At 39.1% G+C, this 23977-nt stretch overlaps 1 protein-coding gene across 2 annotated transcripts; it reads left to right on the top strand.

Annotated features, from left to right (window-relative positions):
* The first annotated feature begins 14317 nt into the window (after window positions 1-14317).
* LOC116245838 (uncharacterized) lies at window positions 14318-20841 on the top strand. 2 transcript variants are annotated; one of them, XM_031617411.2, is made up of 6 exons: window positions 14318-14795; window positions 15408-15540; window positions 16402-16492; window positions 17154-17190; window positions 17798-18062; window positions 19514-20841. In XM_031617411.2, the coding sequence occupies exons 1-6, from the start codon at window positions 14610-14612 to the stop codon at window positions 19630-19632; spliced, it is 831 nt and encodes a 276-aa protein (XP_031473271.1). In that variant the 5' UTR covers window positions 14318-14609; the 3' UTR covers window positions 19633-20841. The 2 variants fall into 2 exon arrangements, with proteins under 2 accessions (XP_031473271.1, XP_031473270.1); XM_031617410.2 differs by having other exon boundaries at window positions 16363-16492.
* The last annotated feature ends 3136 nt before the right edge of the window (window positions 20842-23977 follow it).

The raw sequence follows: 23977 nt of genomic DNA, 5'->3' as shown, positions 1-23977 counted from the left end.
AGGCTGATGTTGCCCGGATATTATTTCCCTTCCCACTTTATGCACTGCCTTGGACGGCTGCTGACGTGATATGGTGGCCGATATGGCCCCCTTGAAAGGTCGGCTCATACAGACTGATGTCCCTACTCTAAAAAGAAGGAAAAAAAGGTACTCCTCCTGATTTTTATCTTAACTTCGATATGGTTGTACTTGTACCTGGCCTATCCAGGACCGGATCTGGATTTGTTGAACCGGATCTGGGTTCGATCCGAACTGTGACCTGAATGGGGAGGCTGATAGATTTTCGCTTGTACCCAAGGATAGGATATAATGGTAGCCCAACAATAGATAAGGCCCCACTTTGCTGTGCTGTTTCATTAGAAAAGCACATCACAGAGACTGAAATTTACACGGCCGTAAACATGTTTGATTGCCATTCTTGTTCTATCCCGGGAATCTTTCACCCGGAGAAGACGGGGGCCTCTAGATCCTCTACAAGAGGCCACATGGTGGTCATTTCTTTTCCGAGCTAACACCAGTCCTCTCTGAAAACCGTGCTGTCATCTCATTCATCCATGAGTGTTGGATCAAGCAAGGCCTCCTTCCTTTCCCACACCGATTCTTTCAGAAAAATGCGCAGCAGCAGCAAGCTTGGGCATCAGACATCGAAGCTGTGGCTATGCTGTAAGGGTGGTCGAGTCAAGCGACCATGGACCCGTCCTTCTGGCGTTGTTGTTTTCGAAGAAAAAGGGAATTATAAACAAAAGCACAGTTTACAGAAAAAGGGCAGAGGGGAAAAGGTGGTTCCATGGGCGGATGGCAGAGAATGCATGTGGACGTTTCCACTTTACAACCCATCAAAACACACACACGCACAGGCACGCGCAAGTACACCACACACACCCACCCACCATGCTTTCTTCCTTCCTTTCTTTCTTTTCTTTGTCCATCGCTGCTGGCCGGTACGTATGAGAAAAAATATTGGGCCACCCGACGCCTTTTCTTCCTTATCTTCCCATGGCGACCAAGGCACATGCTTCGTCTGAACGCTCTTCACACTCCCCTAGACGTTGAAGTCCTTTTTACCCGGTTGCATACAGCTGAGCTTCACTCTTTTAGTTTGTTTCTTCCCATACACTTGAATATTTCTCTAGTTTCACTGCCGAATCTTGATATCTTTTCTGGAGGTCGTATATATGCATCTTTCCTCATTTAAACTATTTACTATCTATCTTTGCAGTTTAACTTGTTTCGTTCTGTAGCTAAAAGTTAAAGTTGGCTTTTAGATTCATTGGCAGTTCGGGGATACGGTTTCTGCTCTTCTTTCCTTTCCCGTGCGTAGGGGAGGAGACCTTCGGCAGCAGTTGTGGTGGAAGAATCATGCGTTGATCTTGTTCTTAACAAAGGGAAACGAGTCATGATCATGGTGGCAGTGTTAAGAGTTTGCAACCATCAGGCCCATTGAAGCTCTTTTTCTTTTGGGCATGCAGAGCAGTAAGCTGGAGCAGCCTTATGAAATGATGGTTTCCACCCACTGCACACACTAGTGGTACTGCAGCCAGCTTGCTGTAGAACACAGTGAACACGGATGGAAGAAGAAAAGAAGACAGCATCAGCAATTATTTTGGTTGCTCATGAGGCTTTTGTACCTTTGTGCTCAGCCCAGTTCCTTCTCAGAGAATGAGCCTTCTCACCTCCTACCATTGACAACTATTTGAAGAAACTCATCGAATCAACTGTTGAAGAAGACAGGGCATCAACTGAGAGAAAGCCATTCATTAAAAGTGGCCTTAAGCTTATTCATTTTCCATTTATTATACTTTTACAAATATTCATGAATGATTTTTAATCAATTTATGAACGATTCGGTTAAACTGCTGAATTAGTGGTTGCACTGAATTGACAGGCCAGCAGATTGGATCTGTGATTTTGATAATACAAAGAGATGAATCTTTTCACGGGGACGAAGTCTCCAACTAGACAACTGGAGATCGATAAATTTACAGGGAAATTTCAGTTTCGAGGACAACTCATCATCCTAATTTCAAATATGCGCCTCATGTTTCTGATTTTTTTTTAAATGTCAACTAAGGGTCAGCACGGCAGTAACTTGAAGCATGAGTCAGAATGGATGAAATGAAAATCATGTCCTTTTTTTTATAAAAAGTGAAGGTTATTTTGTGGACCTTAATTAAAAAAAATAATGATAAAATACAAGCTGTCCATATATTCAAATTATAGTCAAAAAATAATGTTTTGAAGTTTTAAACAGTGATGTTTTTTCGGTTATAATAGGGCGAGTTAAAAAAAACGAGAAGAAAGAGAAAAATATGGTAATTTTTTAAAAATTTAAAAAGTAAAATAAATAAAATAAATAAGAAATTAATAACACAAACATTTGTTAAAGTAAATTTGCAACAAATAAAAAATAAAAAATACAAAAAAAAAACTGTTTGGCATTAAAACAAAGAAAAAATAAGAAAAACACTAAAAAAAGTGTTAAAAACACATTTTTTTCTTTTTTTCTTTTTTTAAAAAAACACCATTTTTCAAAACCAATTTCAACTCTAGACCAATTTACTTATATTGGTGCCTTTTAAATATTCCAAGGTTTCTTATATTGGTGTCCCTCAGCCACAAATATATGTCAGAAAATTTAGCAAATCCTGATAATGTACACGTTCTCCTAAACTTAGCACAATATCCCAGTCTATCCTAAATTTCTGGATAAGTGAGTAGACAGGCGGGTGCAAAAACTATTGGAGTAGTTCATGCTAATTTGCGGCATAGATGTATATATGAACTATAATCGACTGAACTCGTAAAGAAACTTGACACAAAAAAAGGAAAACCGAGAAATCCGAACGAAAATTTGCAATATTATGAAAAAAATTAACCTATTAGTTTCTTTAATGTTTTAATAATTATCTTAATTTTTTATGAAATATTTTGTAGAAAAAGTATAAAACTCAAATTTCAACGACTTTATACGTTATCAGAAATTTTAATTTTCTAAGGTTTTCTTTTTTTTTTTTCTTTTTTTGGGGTGGGGGTGGGGGGGGGATAAAAGTTTCAACATGATTGGCAGATGATAAAATCTTACATATAAAATTACATTTTTGTAAAGGTAAAGTAAAAGTGGCACTCTCCGAAGAAGGTAAGGTTAAATACATCGAAGTTAAGATATCATCAAATTTTTGGTGAATAAAAAAAAGCATTGAATTTAGTTTCAAGAAACTCAAAGAAGATGCGATTTAAATTATAATTAGATAACAAAAGCTAAAACTAACCGTACCATCAAATCAAATCAAATCATCGCCTTTTATTCTAAGGATATATCATACTGCGAAGTATCACTGTTCAGTTTTTTTGAAAGAGATCAGTGAGAGCCAATCAAATGAAAAGATACATCAAAACAAAAATGGATAATAAGCTGTCACCAATTTTGCAAAATTCGATTAGAGAAGAAAACAAAAAGAAAGAAGCAACTAAAATACAAGGGCAGTGGAGAGAGAGAATTTGCCCCTTACATGTTTAATGCCCACAAGAAGAGGTGAACATGAGCCGAGTTTGAGTTCAGTCAACTCGAGCTCGACTCGACTAATGAAACCTCGAGGTTGAGAATAGCTCTATAAAAACAGTTCAAGCTCGGCTCGACTAATGAAACCTCGAGCTCGACTCGGCTCAAGGTCAAGAATAGCTCGATAGAAGCAGCTCGAGCTCGACTCGATTAAGGCTCGACAAACTCGTTTGAATAGAATTGATATTCATCATTACGTCCTGAGCTTGAGCTCGACTGAATTAAGGCTCCACAAACTCGTAACTCGTTTGAATATATTGACTTGATTAAAACTCGACAAACTCGATTAAGGTTCGAGTTCAACTCGATTATTTGAACGAGTCGACTCATGAACTCGAGCTCGACTCGTTGTTCACCCCTGGCCACAAGAATCAAAATATTGAATTAGTGACCGACCTTTATCTATCCGCTAACCAGACCAGCTATGCTTGTAGGGAGAGAGAGAGAGAGAGAGAGATTGGATTGTTTCTAAAAAGTTTTCGTGGACATGAATCGGTTTTGAACAAGTTGTGAGGTGTATCTTTGCCTGCCTGCCATAACAATGATCTCTCACTCACAAACATCCACATGAAATAGACACAACGTGCAATCTTGATTTTTAGCAAGACTAGGTGCAATATCAACTTTCACTATCCGAAAAGCTATGCATGTGAACAAAACTTGTACAAATATGAGCATGATGCGAAAAAACTCAAAGTAGAATGCATGATGCGCTAATTAATAGGATGTTTAGATCCTAAACCCAGTATTAGATTAAAATGAGGGTAAACAAGAAGAAGAAGAAGAATGTGGAAAAATAGCCATAAATTAAACTGGAAATAAATTAAACTGGAAATAAAGGAAATAAACTGAAAAAGTATTTCGTTTCAAGATATCTGACCTCCTTAAACATGAATGCTAATGGAGAAATTCGAGATAGACTTGTGGTCTGGATTTAATCACACGTCCTATCAAGATTCACTCATATAAGAAAGAATCCAAATAAGGATCCACAAAAAAAAAGTTCCAAAACTTCGATAGTATAAAATTCTAAATCAACTGACGGGTGCCCTTGAGATCCCATTGATATATATATATATATATATATATATATATATATGCCCTGCGTCATTGTAGCTCACGTCCCCCATGTTGCATCTGGTCATTGTAAAACACTAATCAAAGCTATTGATTTCCTAATTCACGTGGCTCCATACAATTTTATGAATAATGAAACGTGAAGGAAAATGGGCGGAAGACAAGCAAATCAAAAGTTTCTCTCTCTAAGGACTGGGGGGAGAATGGGTCATTTCATCAGGGGTATTTTGGGCATTTTAAGAAGAAATATATATTTTTTACTTTTAAATTTCTACAACTTTTTTTTATTCTCGTAGGGAGAATTTTTTTTTTTTTTTTTTTTTACTGACTTGAGTATTCTGGTTATTATACCGTCCGGTGTACATAACTAACTTCGGCCTCAAGATTGGAGGATATAATACTAGAAATGAATCTGACGTACGGTTGCATGGGGTCCAAAGACCCCAACAGCCTTTCTCAAGCAACTTCCTTTTCTTTCTAACTGTTCATCTCACTTGCCCTCACTATTGAAAGTTATATATATATATATATATATGAAAAGAGACGGACTGGTGGGTGGAAGTCCTGACAGTTTTGTTGTTGTCGACCTTTCAAGCTGTCTGGCCAAGCACTCTCAACTGACAAGGAAAGCGGACCCATCAAGGATTATAACTCAACTTTAGAAGAGAATAACGCGTTCTTTGAGATTATATACCAAGGATTTGATACTAATATTTTCTGTGAAGCCGTATTCTACTTTAAAAATGAATTCAGAAAGTTTAAACTCAAAAAAAGGAAAAGTCAAAATCAATGCCCAAGTTGATTTTATATGAGGAATGTTATTGAAAATCAGTCGTTTTACATTGTTTAAGTTTATCAAAAGTGGGGTCGGAACACGAAGCTCAATTCATGCACTCAATTTCGATGATTTATTTTTTCCAGACTATAGAGTTGATTTCTCTCGTGAATTTGTTCTTAAACACGGAATTCAAAAAACCAACGAAAATCAGTTTTTGAGAAACTCAGTTTCGCGAAAACAGTGTTTTTATTCAAGTTTTGCATAACCAGACCCCAGATTTTTCTTGAGGGAGGGGGTCTTTTCTTTCGGAAGGTGGTGTTTACGTGTATGTACCATAGTTACAGAAAACACGTTTTTTTTTTTAAATGATAATTTAACTACCCATTTAAAAATTTAAAAAATATGTTTAAAAAACATTAGAAATGAGAAAAACAAGTTTTTAATGCATTTTTTCGCCTTCTTTTCAGTTTTTTAAATGTCAAACTGTTTTTTTTTTCATTTTCTAATGTACTTATGTTTTGATGTTTGTGTTATTAGTTTCAAACTTATTTTATTTTTATTTTATTAAAAATTTACAATAATTTTTTTATTTTTTTAAGCTCACCGTATTATACCTAAGAAAAACCTCATCGTTTAAAACTCTAAGACATTATTTGTGACTATATTATGATGTATGAGGATTCAAATATGACTTAATGTTAGGATGACTAAAAATTAAAAATTCTAACACTACAAGAACCATAAAGCTACTGTTAACAGCACCATAAACTATTATCTGCACTATAAACTGTCACTAATAGTCTCTTAACAATTGTTTTTTAGCAATACCTTTTTAGTTTTTTAACCAACTGACAACATAGTAGACTTGAATTCCATTATATATGTAGAAGAAGTAACATCGATTTTTTTAGTTACAAAAGCTTAGACAACTAACTAGAAAAGTTGGCCAGTTGTGTTGCGAAAATAGCGTGGGACAAAAACGTATGATCATATGCTTGGAAGCGGCACGACTTGCCAACATGATCACGTGGTTGGCTTTTGCAGCGCATGTAGCAATATATTATATACGTCGCCATGCTATATGCTTTTCTATTCCTTTCTTCTTAATAATCCAATCCTTTGGATGGAATCGTGCAAACACATATGGGTTTGTGTAGGCAATTGCACACACACCAAGCTCCTCAATGTTTCTTTAGTTTAACATTAATAATTTCAAATATTTGCTCCACATTATATGTATGAGTGAGTGCTCATTCAAATATGAAAATCTAGGAATTGGTGTCATTCTAGAAAATCTTCTGACTCCGCCCACTGGATAAACTGAAAGCCTAGTGATTTACATAGGTAGATGTACATTTAAACACCCAACATCAAGTATAGAATTTTTTAAAACAAGTTACGTGGATTTCTGAACCACAGTCGCCGGTAAATGTTGGATAGTGTCCCTGAGCCCTATCCCTTCTTCCTTTCGCTCCCTTTTTCAGTTGGTGTTACTGCTGCCTCTTCACGCACAGACTAGACTCAGAGCCGATCACAGACGCCGTTCTACTAACAATCCAACAGTAGAAACCTCGAATCATGATTAAATAAGTTAGATTTCTAGTAGTAATTGCGAATGGATATATGTTTCTGGGAAACGCATACACAAATGATAATTTTATTACTTCAAATAAAATGGACAATCCCCGAAGATTTGACATGCATTGTTCTCTTTCTTATCAAATACTATATATGTATATATATATAATTTAAAACAGCGGCCTGGTACAATCTCAAATGAACAAAAATTCAAAGGGCAGGAGTTTAAGATTGGTATTCATGTTGTGGCAGAGCCTGTTGTTGAACGACAGTTAAAATAATTATATCTACTACAGCTAAGTTGAAAGCCTGAACTTCTCACGTTCTGCAAAAAGGGATGAGTGGGAAGCCCAACTGTCCAATTTGCAGCCCTTTTTGTCGACAGGGAAAAGGCTTTCATCAAGCTGGTGCGCATGCACCGACCATTCACGGCTGGCTGCAACATGCCTTTGATGCCAAGTTCGTTTTTAGATAAATAATTATAATCGGGTCCAAATTTGGATTTGGATTCAGTTTCAAGTATCAAATCAAACATTTTAGTAGCCGGTTCTTAACATGTATTTCATAATGCGGTCTGAGATTTGGTTGTGCGTTTATAAGTTGGATTGAGAATCATGTATGCGTGAAAATAACTGCAACGTTCGGATTCAAATTAAAAGTCATATTTGGATCATCCGATTCAGGTACGATCTAATTGGCAGCATCTAAGCTTTCGCCAAATCCAACTTAATTTGATCCAAGCGCATCAGTGCTAGACTTAGATTGAAATTCAAGCGATATCATATCATAGAATCATGCTTAATTATTTGATGTTTGGTAAGAGAGAAGCTGTTCTTGGGCTGGCAAACGTGAAAACACCAGTTTAACAAATACAAACTCATTATTTTCTTGTAAAAGCAAAAAGAGTATTTCATCTTATCACCTAAAAAAAAGCCGAAACACACACACAATCACAAGATATATGTCTACTTTGATCCTCAACGCAAATTTGGCAAATTCTACGAGTGACTCGGGAATTCACTCGGGAATCGCTGAAGTCAGGCCGGATCGCCAACAAATCAAGTCACAAGTCAAGGTTTGGGCTGACTCGGCTCGACTCGCTTGTATCAGCTGCGGCAAAAATACATTGTAGTTATCTAAATACTCGGCTCATGACCCGGTTATCTGCTAGTCCGAGTTACAGTTTACCAACTATGCAACGGTATCACTCTCAATAGAGACCCATCAGCAACGGAAGAGGAAGTGGGCCCCAGCAGCAACAGCCGTTGCAACGCAGTCAAAGTGAAAGTTGGAGACAGCACATACCCCTGTGTTGCATACAACAAAAAGGCTAAAAAGGAGCTTCATATTCGACTGCACACCTGTCCGTTTATCTTATATCTTAAATACAGTCTCCAGAGTTAGCAAATAGCGATCCAATCCCCCATATCCTTTCAAAATTTACAAAAGAGGGTGGGCCCCAAGCACCCTCCCTCCCCATCTCTTGATTCACTAACAGCTTAATTATTGTAATAGCCATGGAAGCCCAACAATTTCAAATGTTTTTACTAACTTTATTCACTTAGATTGCCATTTGAAGCTAATTCTTAAAAAGCAGATCATTGCAAACCCTTTTAATTAGGGCTCAACATGCGGCTGGTGCGGCGCCGCCTATAAGGAGTCGGGCTCAAGCCAAGCAACTATCATTGGCTACAGCTTGGGCCTGGCTTGACTACATGAAACTTGAGACTGGGCCCGACTTGGCTTGATTCAGGTAAAATTTAAAAAAAAAAATATTTTTATGTAAAATAATGCATAAATATAATTAATTATAATATATATATATATATACATAATAAAAAATAATATTAAACATAAGTTATCAGGCTACATTAGACCAACCCTACAACATATCAAGCTGGCCCAGCCACCAATTTTTGGGTTTGAGACGGGCGGAGTACCGAGTATGCATCCGGTATCTGACCCAATGACCATCCTAATTCTTTGGTCATGAAACTCTAAATATAATTATATATATTTATAATCGTGTTGAGCTTGGGGTCAAATCTTGGGTTCGAGCTGACATAACATATACGTGTATCATGTTGTATAAAAGAAATAACATTATTTACGAGACAAGCAAACATCATGCATAAAATCTAAAATCCATGTATTCATAAGCGTTTTGTACATATGTTAATGAGATTCTATGTTGATCGCGTATCCACAATCAGTACTGGGCTTACTTAAATCTAAAAAAGAAAAAAAAGAGCATGGATTATAATCCCTTGTTATCAAATTTCATAATCATTCTATGTAATTAGCATGAGTTTTCCCTTTTAAGTTGGAGAGGGATTCTCTATAATCGGATTGCATTTTTTTTTTTTTTTCATTCGTTCGACACCAAATTGTTTTAGCCATAAAACAAGATACATACAACTCTCTTTTGTGCTCATTCTTGCATACTCCATGTTTGGCTCAGCAATTGATGTAAAAGCGTTTGTTTCTTCTATTCTCAAGAGTAGAAGTGGAAAAGGACTTCCAAAAACGGGTTGGCCCACTTATTTGGGCCAGGGGCTGGGTTCGTTCAAGCATCACGTGTGTCTCTCTGTTCTCCTGTTAATAAAATGAAACTAGTATATTAGCCGACATGCATCGGTAGCTTCATACTGCTGCCAGGAGAGGAACCATGATTTTTTTCAAGAGCGGGTCAAACAGTCCAACCTTTGGATCCAGGTGTGACCAAACTGAACACGAATTCAAACAATACATGGCGCAACTAAAAGTTTTCAATTTTTTCAATATAATTTCTTTTTTTTGAATTAACTAGGATGAGACCATGGTCCAGTCGGACACCTCCCTCCACCTCTGAATGCCGCCTCAATCAGGAAAGAAAGAAGGCGTGCTTGGGCTCACATTCAAGCAGTAAAACACATCTCCCTGGTTACCGGAAAGAAAGAAAAACATACACCTTTAAGAACGAACGGAGAAATAGTTGGCCACCTCTCTGTAATTTCCATGAGATTTGAGGACGGGAAAGGTAATCGAGAGCTGTTTGGGGGTTTTAACCGTTAATCACACCGCTTTGATTTCAGTGCTGCGCTTAACCCAAAGCTAATCATCATTAGGGTTTCCGCAGTTAGGTGGTCAAAGCCAGGAGGGAACAAAACCGATGGACGATTCTGTCCTCGTAGACCTTAAATGACGAAACTGCCCTGACAGCCGAGATCTCATCGTGTAAACGTCCAGGCACTGAATCCGCGCTGTCACGTGCACGTGCCAGGGCGGGGGACAGAACTGAAAATGTCAATCCGTCGCGGTGGCGTTCCGGACAATTGGGGTTTTCCAATTGAATAAGGAGGGGGGCAGAATTATTGTATTAACTGTCAAAAGGGGACGCAAGTGGGGATGTTCTTTTGTCCCGTAAAAACTTCTTTGACTAATTGGTGCGTCCGGATTTACCAAAACACCACGAGTGAGACTCTACTGGGACGGCTGTGTCCTCAACTGTGGACCGGATCATCCTAACCGAAAGTCAGTAGATTCCAAATCAAAGTTAGCGAGACTTCGAATGCCGGATTTTTTTTCTTTTTCCATCTGTTATTTCTTCCAACCAAAAACATATCCAAGCATAATTTCTGTAGATGTTCAAACTGTTCTATGGCAGATTGTGCAATCAAACTTGAATGCAGCTTCAGTTCAATGTGGGGCGTTTGATTGTGGCACGACAATTTATTAAATATTTGTTTTAGTATTTTATGAACTTGTCTCATTTTTTGAGATAAATTCACAATAATGTGCTAGTTACTTCTGCCAAATAACTTTTTACAAGACATTTCTTTTAAAATATTTAAGGGTTCTTTTGTAGCACTAAGTAACACTTTGTGAATGTCTCATGAAACTATCCTAAAAGATTCTGTTGCTATCATGGAACATTGGTATTATTATTTGATAAATCTACTCCGATCTTTGCGCAAATTCATATAACATTTACAAAGAGCCTTTGCAGCCAGATGACCTTCACGAATCCTTTTTGTTTGAAAGATTTGTCGATTCAATCATATAAGTTCACTTGTAAATCTTACTTCTAAAACTTCAATCAAACTCTCATTGCATGGTTGATGAGTTGGGAGCCAAATGACCTTTTGTTTGGAAAGTTTAATTATGTATTTAAGATCTTGAGGGAATTATAAACATGGATCCTGATTGATTTTTTGTCACGTTGCATAACTTTTATAGGGCTCCAACTGAAGCTATTGACGGACGTGTCGGGATTCATTGGACTGAGAGCGCGAGGTAGACCCGCAGTGGGTCGGGTTGTGGCACCAATTTAAGTTTATAAGAAATATTGGTAACTTTATAAATGATATTGTTAAGTGGTTGGTTGTTTTGATTTAAATAAATATGGCTTTCAAACTACGGGAAATAATATCTAGGATGGTCAAGTGCCCTCAAAAGGGCTCGTTTGAAAAAAAAAAAAAAAAAAGTGCCTGAATACATGTTCTTATAACGCATATCTTAACGAGCCCTGTGGTTATTTTATAAAGCATACAATACTTATTTCAGTATTTAATTATTGAATTTAGAAACGATGGAACAAAAATATGGAGGTTTTAAATCACGTAGTCTGATATCATACATAATGTTCGACCAATTTTGGATTTGTATAATGAAGCTCAATCAGGTGGAAGCCATTTGAATCTCAGAAATGGATTGGGCAGAATCTGCCCTTTCTGTTATCCATCTCCACTTAACTCTTCGGAAGCATGCGAATAGATCGGGTATGAGACTGATTATCCAATTTTATATCGTAAAAGCATTAATTTAGCCCAGCACGGTCGCATCTGAATTTGGATCCGGAAGTGAATTTATCCCGAATCCATAAATTTGATGGTCAATCAATCGGTCTGAATTATGTTACGTCCTGCCATGGGTCGGGGTGAACATGAGCCGAGTCGAGACGGAGTTCAGCCAGCTCGAGCTCGAGCTCAACTCGATTAATGAAACATCGATCTCGAGATCGAGAATAGCTCGACAAAAGCAGCTCGAGCTCGACAAACTCGTTTGAATATATGAACTATTACTTTGCCATAAATCGAACTCGACTCCATTGAAGCTCGACAAACTTGAATGAACTTTTGTACAAACTTATATAATTAATTAACGTCAATATACTGGTTTTTTAATTGAAAAGAAAAAGAGTCAGCTACACATAATTTTCGAGCCAAGTCGAGCTTTAACAGTTCGAGTTCAGTGAACTCAAACTCAACTCAATTATTTGAACGAGTTGATTCATGAACTCGAGCTTGACTCGTTAGGCAGATGATTCGGCTCGAACTCATTCATGAATGAAGGTTTAACGAGTCCAGCCATCGTGGTTCACCCCTACCTATGGCCCATAGGTAAACTGATAGCATTGCCCCAGATCCGTATCAAACCCGTCCCGTTTACGTCGACAGCCCGTTGGCATAATAGAATCAGAACGTCGTGACGTCGATGGATCAAACCTTCGATCTCAATTGATTCTTTTTACGAAAATTCCACATCGACGTGTGTGCAGGTTAGTGATGTTTTATGTATTAATTAAGGGAATTGTTCATTATAAAAGTCCAACTATAGTTTCAATATTCTTATAGACGTAAAATATAATTTTTTATATGAACTAAACAAATTTTTTTAATAAAATTATATGTAATTTTTTTTAAAAAAATTGAGGTTCCGATCTCAGGCATTAAGTTTAACGTAGCGGAAGTGTGGAATTCTTTTTTTTCTTTTTCTTCTTTCTTCCCTCGTCGCTTTTGTTTCCTGTTTTGCTTTTGAAACTCGGGAAAGAAAAGAAAGTACATCGGTGAGGTCGGCGGTTCAAATTTCCTCCCGGCAAATTTCTACCGCCCTTGTCTTTGAACCAGTCAACTCGGCATGGGCTTAGCCCTTGGCTCGGGCTTGTGAGAAACTGAGCTCGAACCGACGCCCATGTCAATATTGACAACAGTGAAACGGCCAGTAAGTCGGATTAGATATCCAGTCCAGATCCAAATTAGAGACCCGAAGGTTGGTCAAGGGCGTAAATGTCATACAAAATAAAAGGCGACAAAAGCAGCACGCTCTTTTCTCACACTGAGAGAGAGAGAGAGAGATTCTCCTTTTGCTTTTTACTTGTACAAACATCAAAATTAGAAACCAAAATGTTTAATTAGATGAATCGCTGTTTGCTTTGTTAAGGACAAATCAAATGTTCGGCCCACGGCGAAGGGTTGAGATATTCCGGCGACATTGCCGGCCGTTGGTCGGCCGGCGCTGTCAGCCTGGCGGTAACTCACTCGGTCGGTCAAAATTCCTCCACCAATTATCGGCATTTAAAAACCGATAACGGAAAGAAGGAGGAGGAGAGCGAGAAAAAAAAAAAAAAAAAAGGAAAAGCCTGCTGCTGTCATGATGTGAAAAGTGCGATCCATTGCCATCCATGAGTGCAATTACAAAAGTAGCCCCTCCTTTGTTCAACATCACGGAGCTACCCTTTAATCATTCAAATGACAATTTTGACCCCTAACTCTGGGCATGGACCGCACCTTCTTGACTAACCTGACACCAGGAGGGTCTTAGCTCTACCATTTATTTCTCCATAGTTATTTTCTCTTATTTTCTTCTTTATTTCATTCTTATGGCGTAATCTTTCACATTAAACCCTTCATTTCCATATGCACTTATTTTCCTTTCCTATTAATAATCCAATGATCAAGTTATGTTAAGTATTGGCTTTTGGTTTGATGGATCTTAATTTGCACTTAATAGTTTCAGTTTGAACAAATAAAAAATTAAAAACTACAACAACCAATTACTTAAAAATCTCTTTTATAAGTTATTTGAAGGTTCTTACAATTTTTAATACCAAATTAAACTTCTTAAAATGGGCGCATTATATATAAAGAATTGTCACTTACACTTTTAAAACTGAAGTACTTCGCATTTTTTGTTATTCCATGAAGATTGGACTAGTAAAGAAACTTTTTAAAAAAAAATGGTAGAGAAAAGAACTATGATCTCAAGTCCTTATTTATTTTTACAAAATAATAAAATATGGTGCTTATTTACTCTATAGGCTACACATAAAAGGGAATTTAGGTCGACTTTGAATGTTATTGAAGGCTGAGCCAAGAAGGCTAAGCAAAAGGTCGGGAGGGTGGTTGACCAGAAAATAGGAGAATGAGAAGGGCAGATTGGTAAAACGTGCGTTCCCACGTAAAAGAAATACGCGGGATATTGTGTCCTTGTGGTGCAATTAAGGAGGGTGGATGAGGATAACATATCAGTATATATAATACAGAAGTCCGTATGCTACCGGCTTTCCTTTTTCTCCCTCCTTTTGCTTTCTCTCTTGCTGCTGCTTCCCTCCCCATCTCCCTCCACCTTCCCTCCCTCCCTCGCCCCTCCCCTCCTTCCTCTTCCTCCTCATCGCCAAACAACTATCATCCAGATCCAGCTTTCTTCTGAAACAAGTTTCCGGCAGTGAACGGCTATCCCCGTGTGTACGTTCCCTCTCTAGTTGAGTCGGTAGCACTAGCATCGCAGGAGGAGGAGGGGAGGGGGGAGAGGAGGGGAAGACGTACGTTCACTGCGATCGAGTTTCCGGCACCGGAGATGACCCCGACCGGCAACATCCCCGGCCAATTTGGAGACACCACCTACACCAAGGTCTTCGTCGGTGGCCTAGCTTGGGAGACGCAGAAGGAGACCATGAGGAAGTACTTCGAGCAATTCGGAGAGATCTTAGAGGCCGTGGTCATCACTGACAAGAACACCGGGAGATCCAAAGGCTACGGCTTCGTGAGTCCCTCATCTTCCGTTTTGATTTCTTTGTGTCTATGATCACTGATCAATCTAGGGTTAGGACTTCGGAGTATTGATTTTTCAGGCCTTCAATGGCGGGCTCATCACTAACCTGATTTCCTTGGGAATGATCAGATGGAATGGTGTGTGTATATATTTTATATGAGTCCAAGACCTTAACCAAGATTCCCGGCTCGATTCCCCAAGCTTGACCGACCCCCGGGAAGCGAAGGAAAACGTAGCAGTCAATCTCCGTCTGCCTCTCCTGCCAAAACACACACACCACGCCAGTGGGTGTCGCCTGATCATGACTCGAGTCTCAAAACTTCCTCAAATTTCGTGATTTTATGCGACCGAGTTCCTGATTCTAATGATGAGATCCGCGTTTCTTTGGACAAAAGGAACCGGGATTTTAGGGTTATGTTCAGGATCCGAGATGTTTTTCTCGAAAAACTTTTTCGGTGTGTGCCCTTTAAAGAAGAAGGCCCTACGATCCAACTTTTTTCTTATTGCTTTTCTTTTTTCCCCCTCTTTCTTTCCCCTTCTCATGCACGTATATATTTCTCAATTTTGATGGATGGCAGTTGATATTTTTTTCTTTCCCCATAGGTAACTTTCCGAGAGCCTGAAGCAGCCATGAGAGCCTGCGTGGATCCCACGCCTGTGATCGATGGAAGGAGGGCTAACTGTAACCTAGCTTCTCTTGGAGTTCAAAGGACCAGACCTTCCACTCCCCAACATGGTACACACAAAGAACACGCATATATATATATATATATATCATTTAATTATATCTCTTTGTCGATGAAGCCTAGATCTTCTCCAAGGTTTACATCACATGCATTGTTGTTTTCATATAATAATAATAAGTTTTCAGAAGTAAAAGCTTTACTATACATACAGATAATGACTAGCTAGGTTCATGTTTTTGTTGCATAGACACAAGCGAAATAGAAAAGAATGGGAATGCTTTTCTCTCTCTCTCTCTCTCTGAAAGAATAAAGTGACAACTGGCTGAAGATGTATCCTTCGAAGCAAACATTTTTTTTCCTTTTTCCTTTGTCTTGAAGTTTAATATTGAATTATTGAAAAATGGCTGCTGGCAACTGCATTTTAATACATCACCTGTAATATGTACCTTTGAAGCATCAGAGTTTTTACTAGCTGGTACTAAACAGTGGGCTAAGACAAAAGAAAAATACCTGGCTTTTCCAAATCAAGGATGTTAACTCGAACAAAATTTCCAAGTGAAATCGATCAGCTCAACCAATATAAAAAAAGCAGCAGATTATAGAGAGTAATTCCTTTTCGATATATTCTGCTTTTATTCTTCTGCCATTATTACAACAAAAGGGAAATGATACAAGTAATAAGGATGAAGCAAACATGGATCTTCTTCTTTTAAGAATCGGTTGCATATGAGTAAGAAGACGTGGGTAGGGAAGATTTGGATACAGTGTGGTGGTTGAGTAACTTGAGTTAATGTTTAACCATGGTTCATGGTGAGAAGTTTTTATTTATTCAAGTTGGATGTGTGTGTGGGTGGGTGGGTGTGTGGAACCAGGGGGGAGCAGGTTCAGGCTGCTGAACTCGTTTCATACAGGTCTACAAGGTGGACTCGGCTCGCCTTACCCTTCTTCTGCAACCTTCCCTCATTATGCCATCCAGCAAGGGATTCCCTACAACCTGTATGGGTGAGTTTATTCATTTATTTATTTGGTCATTTTCCCTTTATCTTTCTTCCCATTAGAGGCGAAAAATTTATTGTTGGTAGTGGTGATGAGTTGGGTGGCACGTGCATGGGCGCATGCACATGCATGCGCACGTGCCGTGCCGTGGTCACAAGTGATCACATGTAGTTTTCCCTGATGTCTTATAAATAGATGATACCGTCGAGATGTATGTGCCTCAATGAACAGAAACACCAATCCCCTGGTTCACATTGTTCTCTCTCTCTCTCTCTCTCTCTCTCTCACACACACACACACGCCCACACATACAAACACAAACACATGCTTAGAAGAACTGCATGTCAGCTGGCTCATACGCTTTCAACTTGCAAGCTCTCTTTCTCTTTCTCTCTCTCAGCTGGCTTATACAGAGTCAACTTGCTGCTGTCTCTCTCTTTCTCTCTCTCTTGGCTTATACACTTTCAACTTGCAAGCTCTCTCTCTCTCCCTCTAAAATGGCGTCGCTTAGGAAAAGAGATACGTACACACAGTGGACGCTCTCAGTCAGAAAATGCTAAGGAAGATCGTTTTCCAGTACATATATCAACGCTTGATACATACCTGTGTATTTCTAGCTTTGATCCACTTTGACGTGTTTTCGTTTCCCTTCATTATTGTCTTTCAGGTATTCTCCATACTCGACCGACTACAGTTACCTGACGGTGAGTACGCAAACTATATGTGCTTCTCTCTCTCCCTCTATGTGGCTTGCACGTTATAATAAACGCAATCAGCAGGTGCAGCAGCACCGCCCCTTCCCCCACAGTCCTCCCCGTACTCTTAGCATCTTCTCCATACACACACTCTCTCTTTCTCTTTCTTTCTTTTTCTCTCTCTCTCTCTCTCTCTCTGCTGTCTTCCCATGCACGAATTCTGCAGCTTGGGAGGCCCGTTCTTGTCCAGACCACTGCGCCTACCTCATCTACTGTGGACCGGTCAAGTTCACCCAGTATACCAAGCCAACTGGTTCGAAACTTTACAAACCGCCCAAAAAGAAAGTCACGGTCTTATGGACCCACTTTGCACAGATTTTGTCGCTTAAAAACCAAGAAAGAAACCAGATTGACTGTGCCAGTGAAACGCCTCCGAATGTTTCGAAAACTTCACCACTTTCTCATCTTCATTGCCTCCATTCCGATCACCTTGATCCCTAACTCTCGCTCAGTCGCTCTCCCGCCCTTGTTAGTTAACAGGTCTAGTTAAAACCCAACAAAAGGTTTGTGGATGTAGAAGATCGATTTTGATGGGTGGTGTATGTGAAATACGCAGAGCTATTACAATGTGTATGGAGGGGCAGGTGCCCAATACCCAGTTTACGCGGGGGCAGCTGGGATCGTGGCCGGGACAGCCTTCTATCCGTACTTCCAACTGGGGCAGGGCACTGCTGGTAGCGGCTACGGAAATGGGCAGGGGTACGGGCAGTTCCCCCACCTCCTCCACTACTCTGCCGGCACCTCCCCCACTCTGCCTGGTTACGCACAGCAACACTATGGAGGGGCTCTCTCCGTCGCTGCCTCACCCTCTCCTGCAACAGGTTCGCCCTCTCTTCTCCTTTCGTTTCTTTAACGAGATAATCCGCTACGTCGTTTCTGACATATGAAAAGAACAAAATCAAGCGCATCAGAAATCAACTTCCAAAATGCAGCAAAATATGAGGGGTTATATATATATATATGCATACAAATATGTATATGTATGTTGCCACACCTACCTAAAACATCGTCTTTTCACGTCACTTGCACAAGCATGCATGGCAGAAATGAACCGTAAATATTTGGCATTCGAGAAAAACGTAGTACGTAAGTAGGACGTATAATTATCAACAGTAGATCTGGCCTAATACGAACGGCCAACTTTATCCTCTTTCTTTTTCTATCCCAAAAACAGTTTTAATATATTTATTTTTGTATTGTTGTGGAAAGAGCTGGTAAAGTTGGTATGCGTCTTGCTTGACATGCCCCTGTTCAAGATTTTTCAACGGCAGAACATGGTCTACTTGGTGGGGAAAGACATCAACTAATTAACTTTGACCTAGCTGAAATTATTTCTTAAACCATGCCGATTGAGTAATGCTTTTGTGTATTTAACGTTTTGATGACTATCGTTGTATTCAATATATAGATGTACTCGGAGAGATGTAGGTAGGTTATAATAAGCCTACTGCCAAACACTAAGTGGGATTTAATGCTTTGCGTTGGCTGTATAGTCATTGAAAAGTGACATCAAGATTGAGAAAACAGCCAACGGTCCAAATCGATGTACAATGTAAAACGAGGATGGCGGTGTGTCTTCTTCCCCCCTCGTCTAGCCCCTCGTACAGCCGAAGTCTTTGCTTAGAGGACCTCACTAGTCTGAAAATGTCAAAATAGGCAGGACTTTAGCGTCTCCTGAACAAATGTAATCAAAGGACATGACAAATGTCACTGTGTATCAATAATCACCCGATCCACCAAGGAAAGGATTTAGAGGTATCCAAAACCAAAATGGTTGTGGAAGAACATATTTTGAGAAGAGAGGAGCTGCTTGCACTCGAGACGTACTCTCATCAATGTCCAGGACTCAAATATCAAATTTTCGGGGAAAAATAGTCCCACCAATTTTTTTCCGAGAATCTTACCCTTTCATGGAGGGAAAGCTCATAAACATTAACCCATGTTTGATCCAGTGAAATTTTACTTGCTCAAGACATCATGAAATCCTTTTCGTTTTGCAAACATATAAAATGCCTGCTGAATGTAAATTGGTAATATGAAAAGGCAGTATGTACCACAGAAGCATCCACCCATGGGTAACGTCACCACTACCAGCACCACCACCACCAAAATCACACTATATATATATATATATATATACCCAAAAAGCAAAGGCAAATTTTAATTGATTTTTTTTACTTTTTGTACACCTACTTTTTTTTTGGTTGAAGCCATTGAGTACTGATGTGAATATGTACTGATATGTTTAACAGTGTGCTTCGCTCTTCAACAGGCATAACCATGGCTCTCCCAGCTGCAGCGGTTCCTGCCATGGCTCCTCACCATTACCGTCTCCATTCTGTCATCCCTGCCTTCACCCCTTCCACCGTGTCCGAACCGCCATCTGCATAGCAATTGAGCTCAGTCACACAAAAGGCTCTCTCCCTCCTTCGTCTTCCCTTTTTTAATGCATATGCCCATGCATACTAACTCATGCACAAAGCCAAGGTCTAGTGTCTTTCCTTTCCATGCATGTGCACCCAGTGCATCCTCTCACCGGTCTGGGTACATAAGGCCTCCTACCCTTATTGGGGGCACTTCAACCCTCCACCCCCACAAAATTGGCCTGGATGTGGGCTAATTGGTTCGTCTTGGCAGTAAGCCTCCAAGGATGGCTCAGTTGGGACTAGCTATTTTTGGTCATGCATCAAGCATTTTCCTTCACGCATCGTCCTAATTAACTCAAAATCTGATTAGCCTCCCGCAGGTTAATACAATCGAGCCGAACTTCCGGCGTCGAGTTCCGGCTCATTGGTGTGCCTAAGAGTTAAGTACAGTACAATTAGGGAACTAACCACCCCCTCTGCTCGAGGTCCCGAGCCCCTGATTAAGAGCTAAATTTAACTCTTAAATTTAGCTGTCCTTCCTAGAATCAATGTTTGATCACTAGGAAGAAACTTTGTAAACCTTTTGTGTAACCAAACCAGCTTGTCATCCCTAAGAAACAGGGAAGATGAGTACCCTGCTAAATTCGTTTTGGTAATTTGTTTGTAAATTCGTGGCTAACTCCGGGAAGTTTAGCCCCGACTCAGACAGATCTTGATCAGAAAGTTGATGTTTGTTTTTGGCACTCAACTTTGCTGTTTCTGTCTTCTCCCCACCTGCCCTCAACTTCAGTTAGAGGATTAGAGGAGCTCCAATAAGGCATTGGAGCTTCCAACCCGTAGGTCAATTAATTCTTTCCTCTTCTTCTCCCCCTTTCTGTGTAGTATCACCCACCCTCAAATGAAAAGCCATAGATGGTGACCCTAGGGAGAGATTTTTTTTGGGTCTCTGGGTTCATTTTCTCTGACCACCAAAATCCAAAAACCCCTGTTAGTCGTCCGCTTAGCTAGTATTTGCATATCATCTCTCACTGCATTCCTTAGAAATAATACTCATATGTTTTCCTGAAAAGGCTTTATCATGTTCCCAAGAGGCCTCATATATAGCCTCCTCTTTTGTACTGAGTATAACTTGGACCATGTTAATTTCCTTCCGGACTTTCTGTTCCTGGACTGTAATAATTAAGTACTTATCTAAGTTTAGGACATTACTATTATTATTTTTTATTATTACTACTATTCTCTGTTTGTTCTTTTTTTTTTTCTTTTATTAAATATAAACTGGTGCAAGTCCTTGTGGGCTTACAGATCTAGTACCGAAGTAAAAATCCTAGCAATATTCATTTAGGACATTGATTATGTATCTGCAGCTAATTTCTTCAATTAATTCGAAGTATAAAAACTGCAGCTTCTAAACTTGGCACCACCTTTGATGTGATGGAAGACATAATAAGTCCCATCTGCTTGAGCAAACTTATGTTTAATCTTTCCTCTCTCATTTTCATTCTGGTGCCTCGTTAATTCATGTTTTTCAATGGCCTAGATCGATCCGAATCGACTTTCCACGTTTATGCTAGTCCTTTGACGTCTATGCATCGACTCTGCCTATATTCTCTCGGTCACGGAAGGTCAATATAACAACTATCAGCAGGTCGACTGCGCAAACGTAGTGAGGTTATCTTCATGAAGAACTCTAAGCAGTATGGCACACTAGTAGGAAGAAGGTTGGTAGCTTCAGCTCTCAGCCAAGCAAGGTGGGCTCTTCTTGTGAAACAACAGTGAGTGGTGGATACGACCGATGCATTTGAGAGTCTCACGTAAAGTGATGGATTTGGGTGTTTCAAATAAGGTGTCGGTGGCGCTGCTGCATCTTAGACATCTTGTCCAGAACAGGATTGTGTAATCAATCTACCTTTTCCGTTCTACTTCCACAAGTGAGATCCAAAATAGTCACAAGCGAAGAATTTAACTGAAATATGAATGAAATATCATTGACACATAAATTGGAATTTGTTTAAGCTATTATACTTTAGGAACAAGGTAATGCAATATTTCATTCGAACTTTTTTGTTAAAGTTAAATAAACACCCTTTAGAAAAGCATTAGCTATGTCTTCTATTTCTGGCATCTAAACTATGATCAATACAACTAAATGGGAAGCAAGTGCAGTCATTGCCCTATATATATATATATATATATATATATATAATGTTAGGAGCCTCCTAGCAATGAGTTTGGGAGGCTAAAAGAATGAAGAAGAGTATGTTAACATAATCACAGTAAAGTAAGGGTATAGCGGGCTTTGCCCCCAAGGGAAGAATAAGACTATTTAACGAATGAGATGGCTATTTTCCGTCCTCTATAAACAATATTATTCTTCGTCGACCGTACGCACCACCAGGTTGTAAATAACCAAACCTTGTACAGGAAGTGGCCACCTCTGTAACACCAGCAAACAAAAGGCTCCCAGTCATGACGTCTCTTATAACTGCTTGTCTCCGGACAAAGACTACCGGCGAACCCTACTGAACAGTTCTTGCAGGAAAGGAAGGGCAGTACCAATTACAAAAGCAGTTTGGTAGGTCGATGCTCTCCTCTCCATTACATCAAAGTTCACTTCCGCTGGGAAGTTGAAATCCCTGCCTCTTTAGAGTGTCGTGTTTGTGCCTTGTCAGGCTTGCTCCAGAAGAATGCCCCTTTACCGCATAAATAAACACTCTTTTGGAAGCCATTCCATGTCCGGAGGAAGTAAAGAACGACAGACTTTAGCAGCCACACAAATGCCATGAAAACCCTGTGCGGTTGACTGATTTGAGGGCATTGATCCATGACACCATTTGTTGGAATTATAATCACAAAAAAGGCAAAAAAAAATACGATAAATAAATTTGTTGTTTAAAACTTTTAAACGTTAAAATGAAAAAAACGCAAAAAACAAGTTTAAAATGACATTTATCCCTCTTTTTTCATTTTATTCACGTTTTTTTAATGCCAAACAGTTTCTTTTTTCATTTTCTAATTTTTATTTTTTGCAAATCTACTTATTTTGTGATGTTTGTTTCTCACTTATTTTATTTTTTCCTCATTTTTAATTTTATTTTTAATTTACCCTATTTTCCTTTTTTCCTGTTTTTTTTCGACTTGCTATATTATACCAGTCAAAAATCTAGGCGTTTAAAATTCCAAAAAGTTTTTCCTAACTATGATTAGAATTTCATTAGCTGGCACTTTGAGATTGTCCTTGCAATCCTGCCATAAGGAACTCTTCGGAGCAGATTCAATTTGATTGAGAAACTTGGATCGAATGTGGTGAACTGTACTGGAAATTCATTAAGGAATATAACCAATGCATACCTAATGATCACGACCTTTGCAGAAAGGTTGGCCCGGCTCACCCCTGACTCGCTCTTGACTTGGCCTCATCGGCCTGACTAGGCTTGACTCGCCTGATTCAGGTTATTTTAGAACTCAACCGAATCAAGCAGTCAACTCCGACCTTGGTAACAAAATTATAGCATGCAGGTGTAAAATGATGTTGTGACTTGGACTCCTCTCAAATGCATAGCAAAAATTCTCCTAATTATATATTTCTTGCCCAAGAAAAATGATACCTTGTGAAGCCTTTCCTCCTACCTTGTTTTTCATATTCTTTGATTTTCTCAAGGCCCTAAATAGCACTTCTTGTACGATTACAACCCATGTCTATCTGTGGAAACTTGACCTTATCCGCCGCAATCTTGTGCGATAGATTTCCCCGTAAACTTTTCATAAGAAAATTAACCAGAATATACTTGCATGTATATGGTTCTTGAAACTTGTAGAATAAATAATTAAAAAGTCTATATAAATTGATTTATGAATGCTCTGATCACCTTTATTGATTGTTTACACGGTATCACATATAAACTGCTTTAAATGAAGTATCACTTGTAAAAATTTACCTTTATTTTTTTTATTTTATGAATTACATATTAATCAATTTGATCGGTTGGCCGGTTCACAATCAATCTCACGTTTGCGTATGTCATAAATCTTTATATGTTATATGTGTGTGTGGGACCCCTACTATTCTTTGGTTGCTAATTTAACTTTCATTAATCCTTTGGACGTCAGTTTGACAAAAAGCGTCAAAGCTGGAACACGGCTTGTTTATAAATTAGTCAAGCACGAGTCGTTCTTTTGAGTGATCTTTTGAGCGAGTTCGAGTCGAGCCCGAGTTGGCTCGGCTTGTTGTGCAGCGCTACTCTTCTTGCAGTCAAATGAAAGAAATTCGCGCTACTCTTCTTGCAGTCAAATGAAAGAAATTCAAAGCCAAGCGTGTTTTTGTTATACCACCTATAAATGGGTGTTTCTTTAAAAAAATTTCTAAGTGT

This window comes from Nymphaea colorata, chromosome 1 (assembly GCF_008831285.2).
Source record: "Nymphaea colorata isolate Beijing-Zhang1983 chromosome 1, ASM883128v2, whole genome shotgun sequence".
NCBI classification, from domain to species: Eukaryota; Viridiplantae; Streptophyta; class Magnoliopsida; order Nymphaeales; family Nymphaeaceae; genus Nymphaea; species Nymphaea colorata.
Note: the sequence above shows the minus strand (reverse complement) of the source record. Positions and strands in the feature narration are given on the sequence as shown.

Bases quoted from the DNA above. Each gene is read 5' to 3' on its own strand.
- LOC116245838 (XM_031617410.2), top strand. From the start codon at position 14,610: ATGACCCCGACCGGCAACATCCCCGGCCAATTTGGAGACACCACCTAC. The intron at 15,541-16,362 runs GTACACACAAAG...GTGTGGAACCAG, and splicing joins ACCTTCCACTCCCCAACATG to GGGGGAGCAGGTTCAGGCTG. The intron at 18,063-19,513 runs GTTCGCCCTCTC...GCTCTTCAACAG, and splicing joins CTCACCCTCTCCTGCAACAG to GCATAACCATGGCTCTCCCA.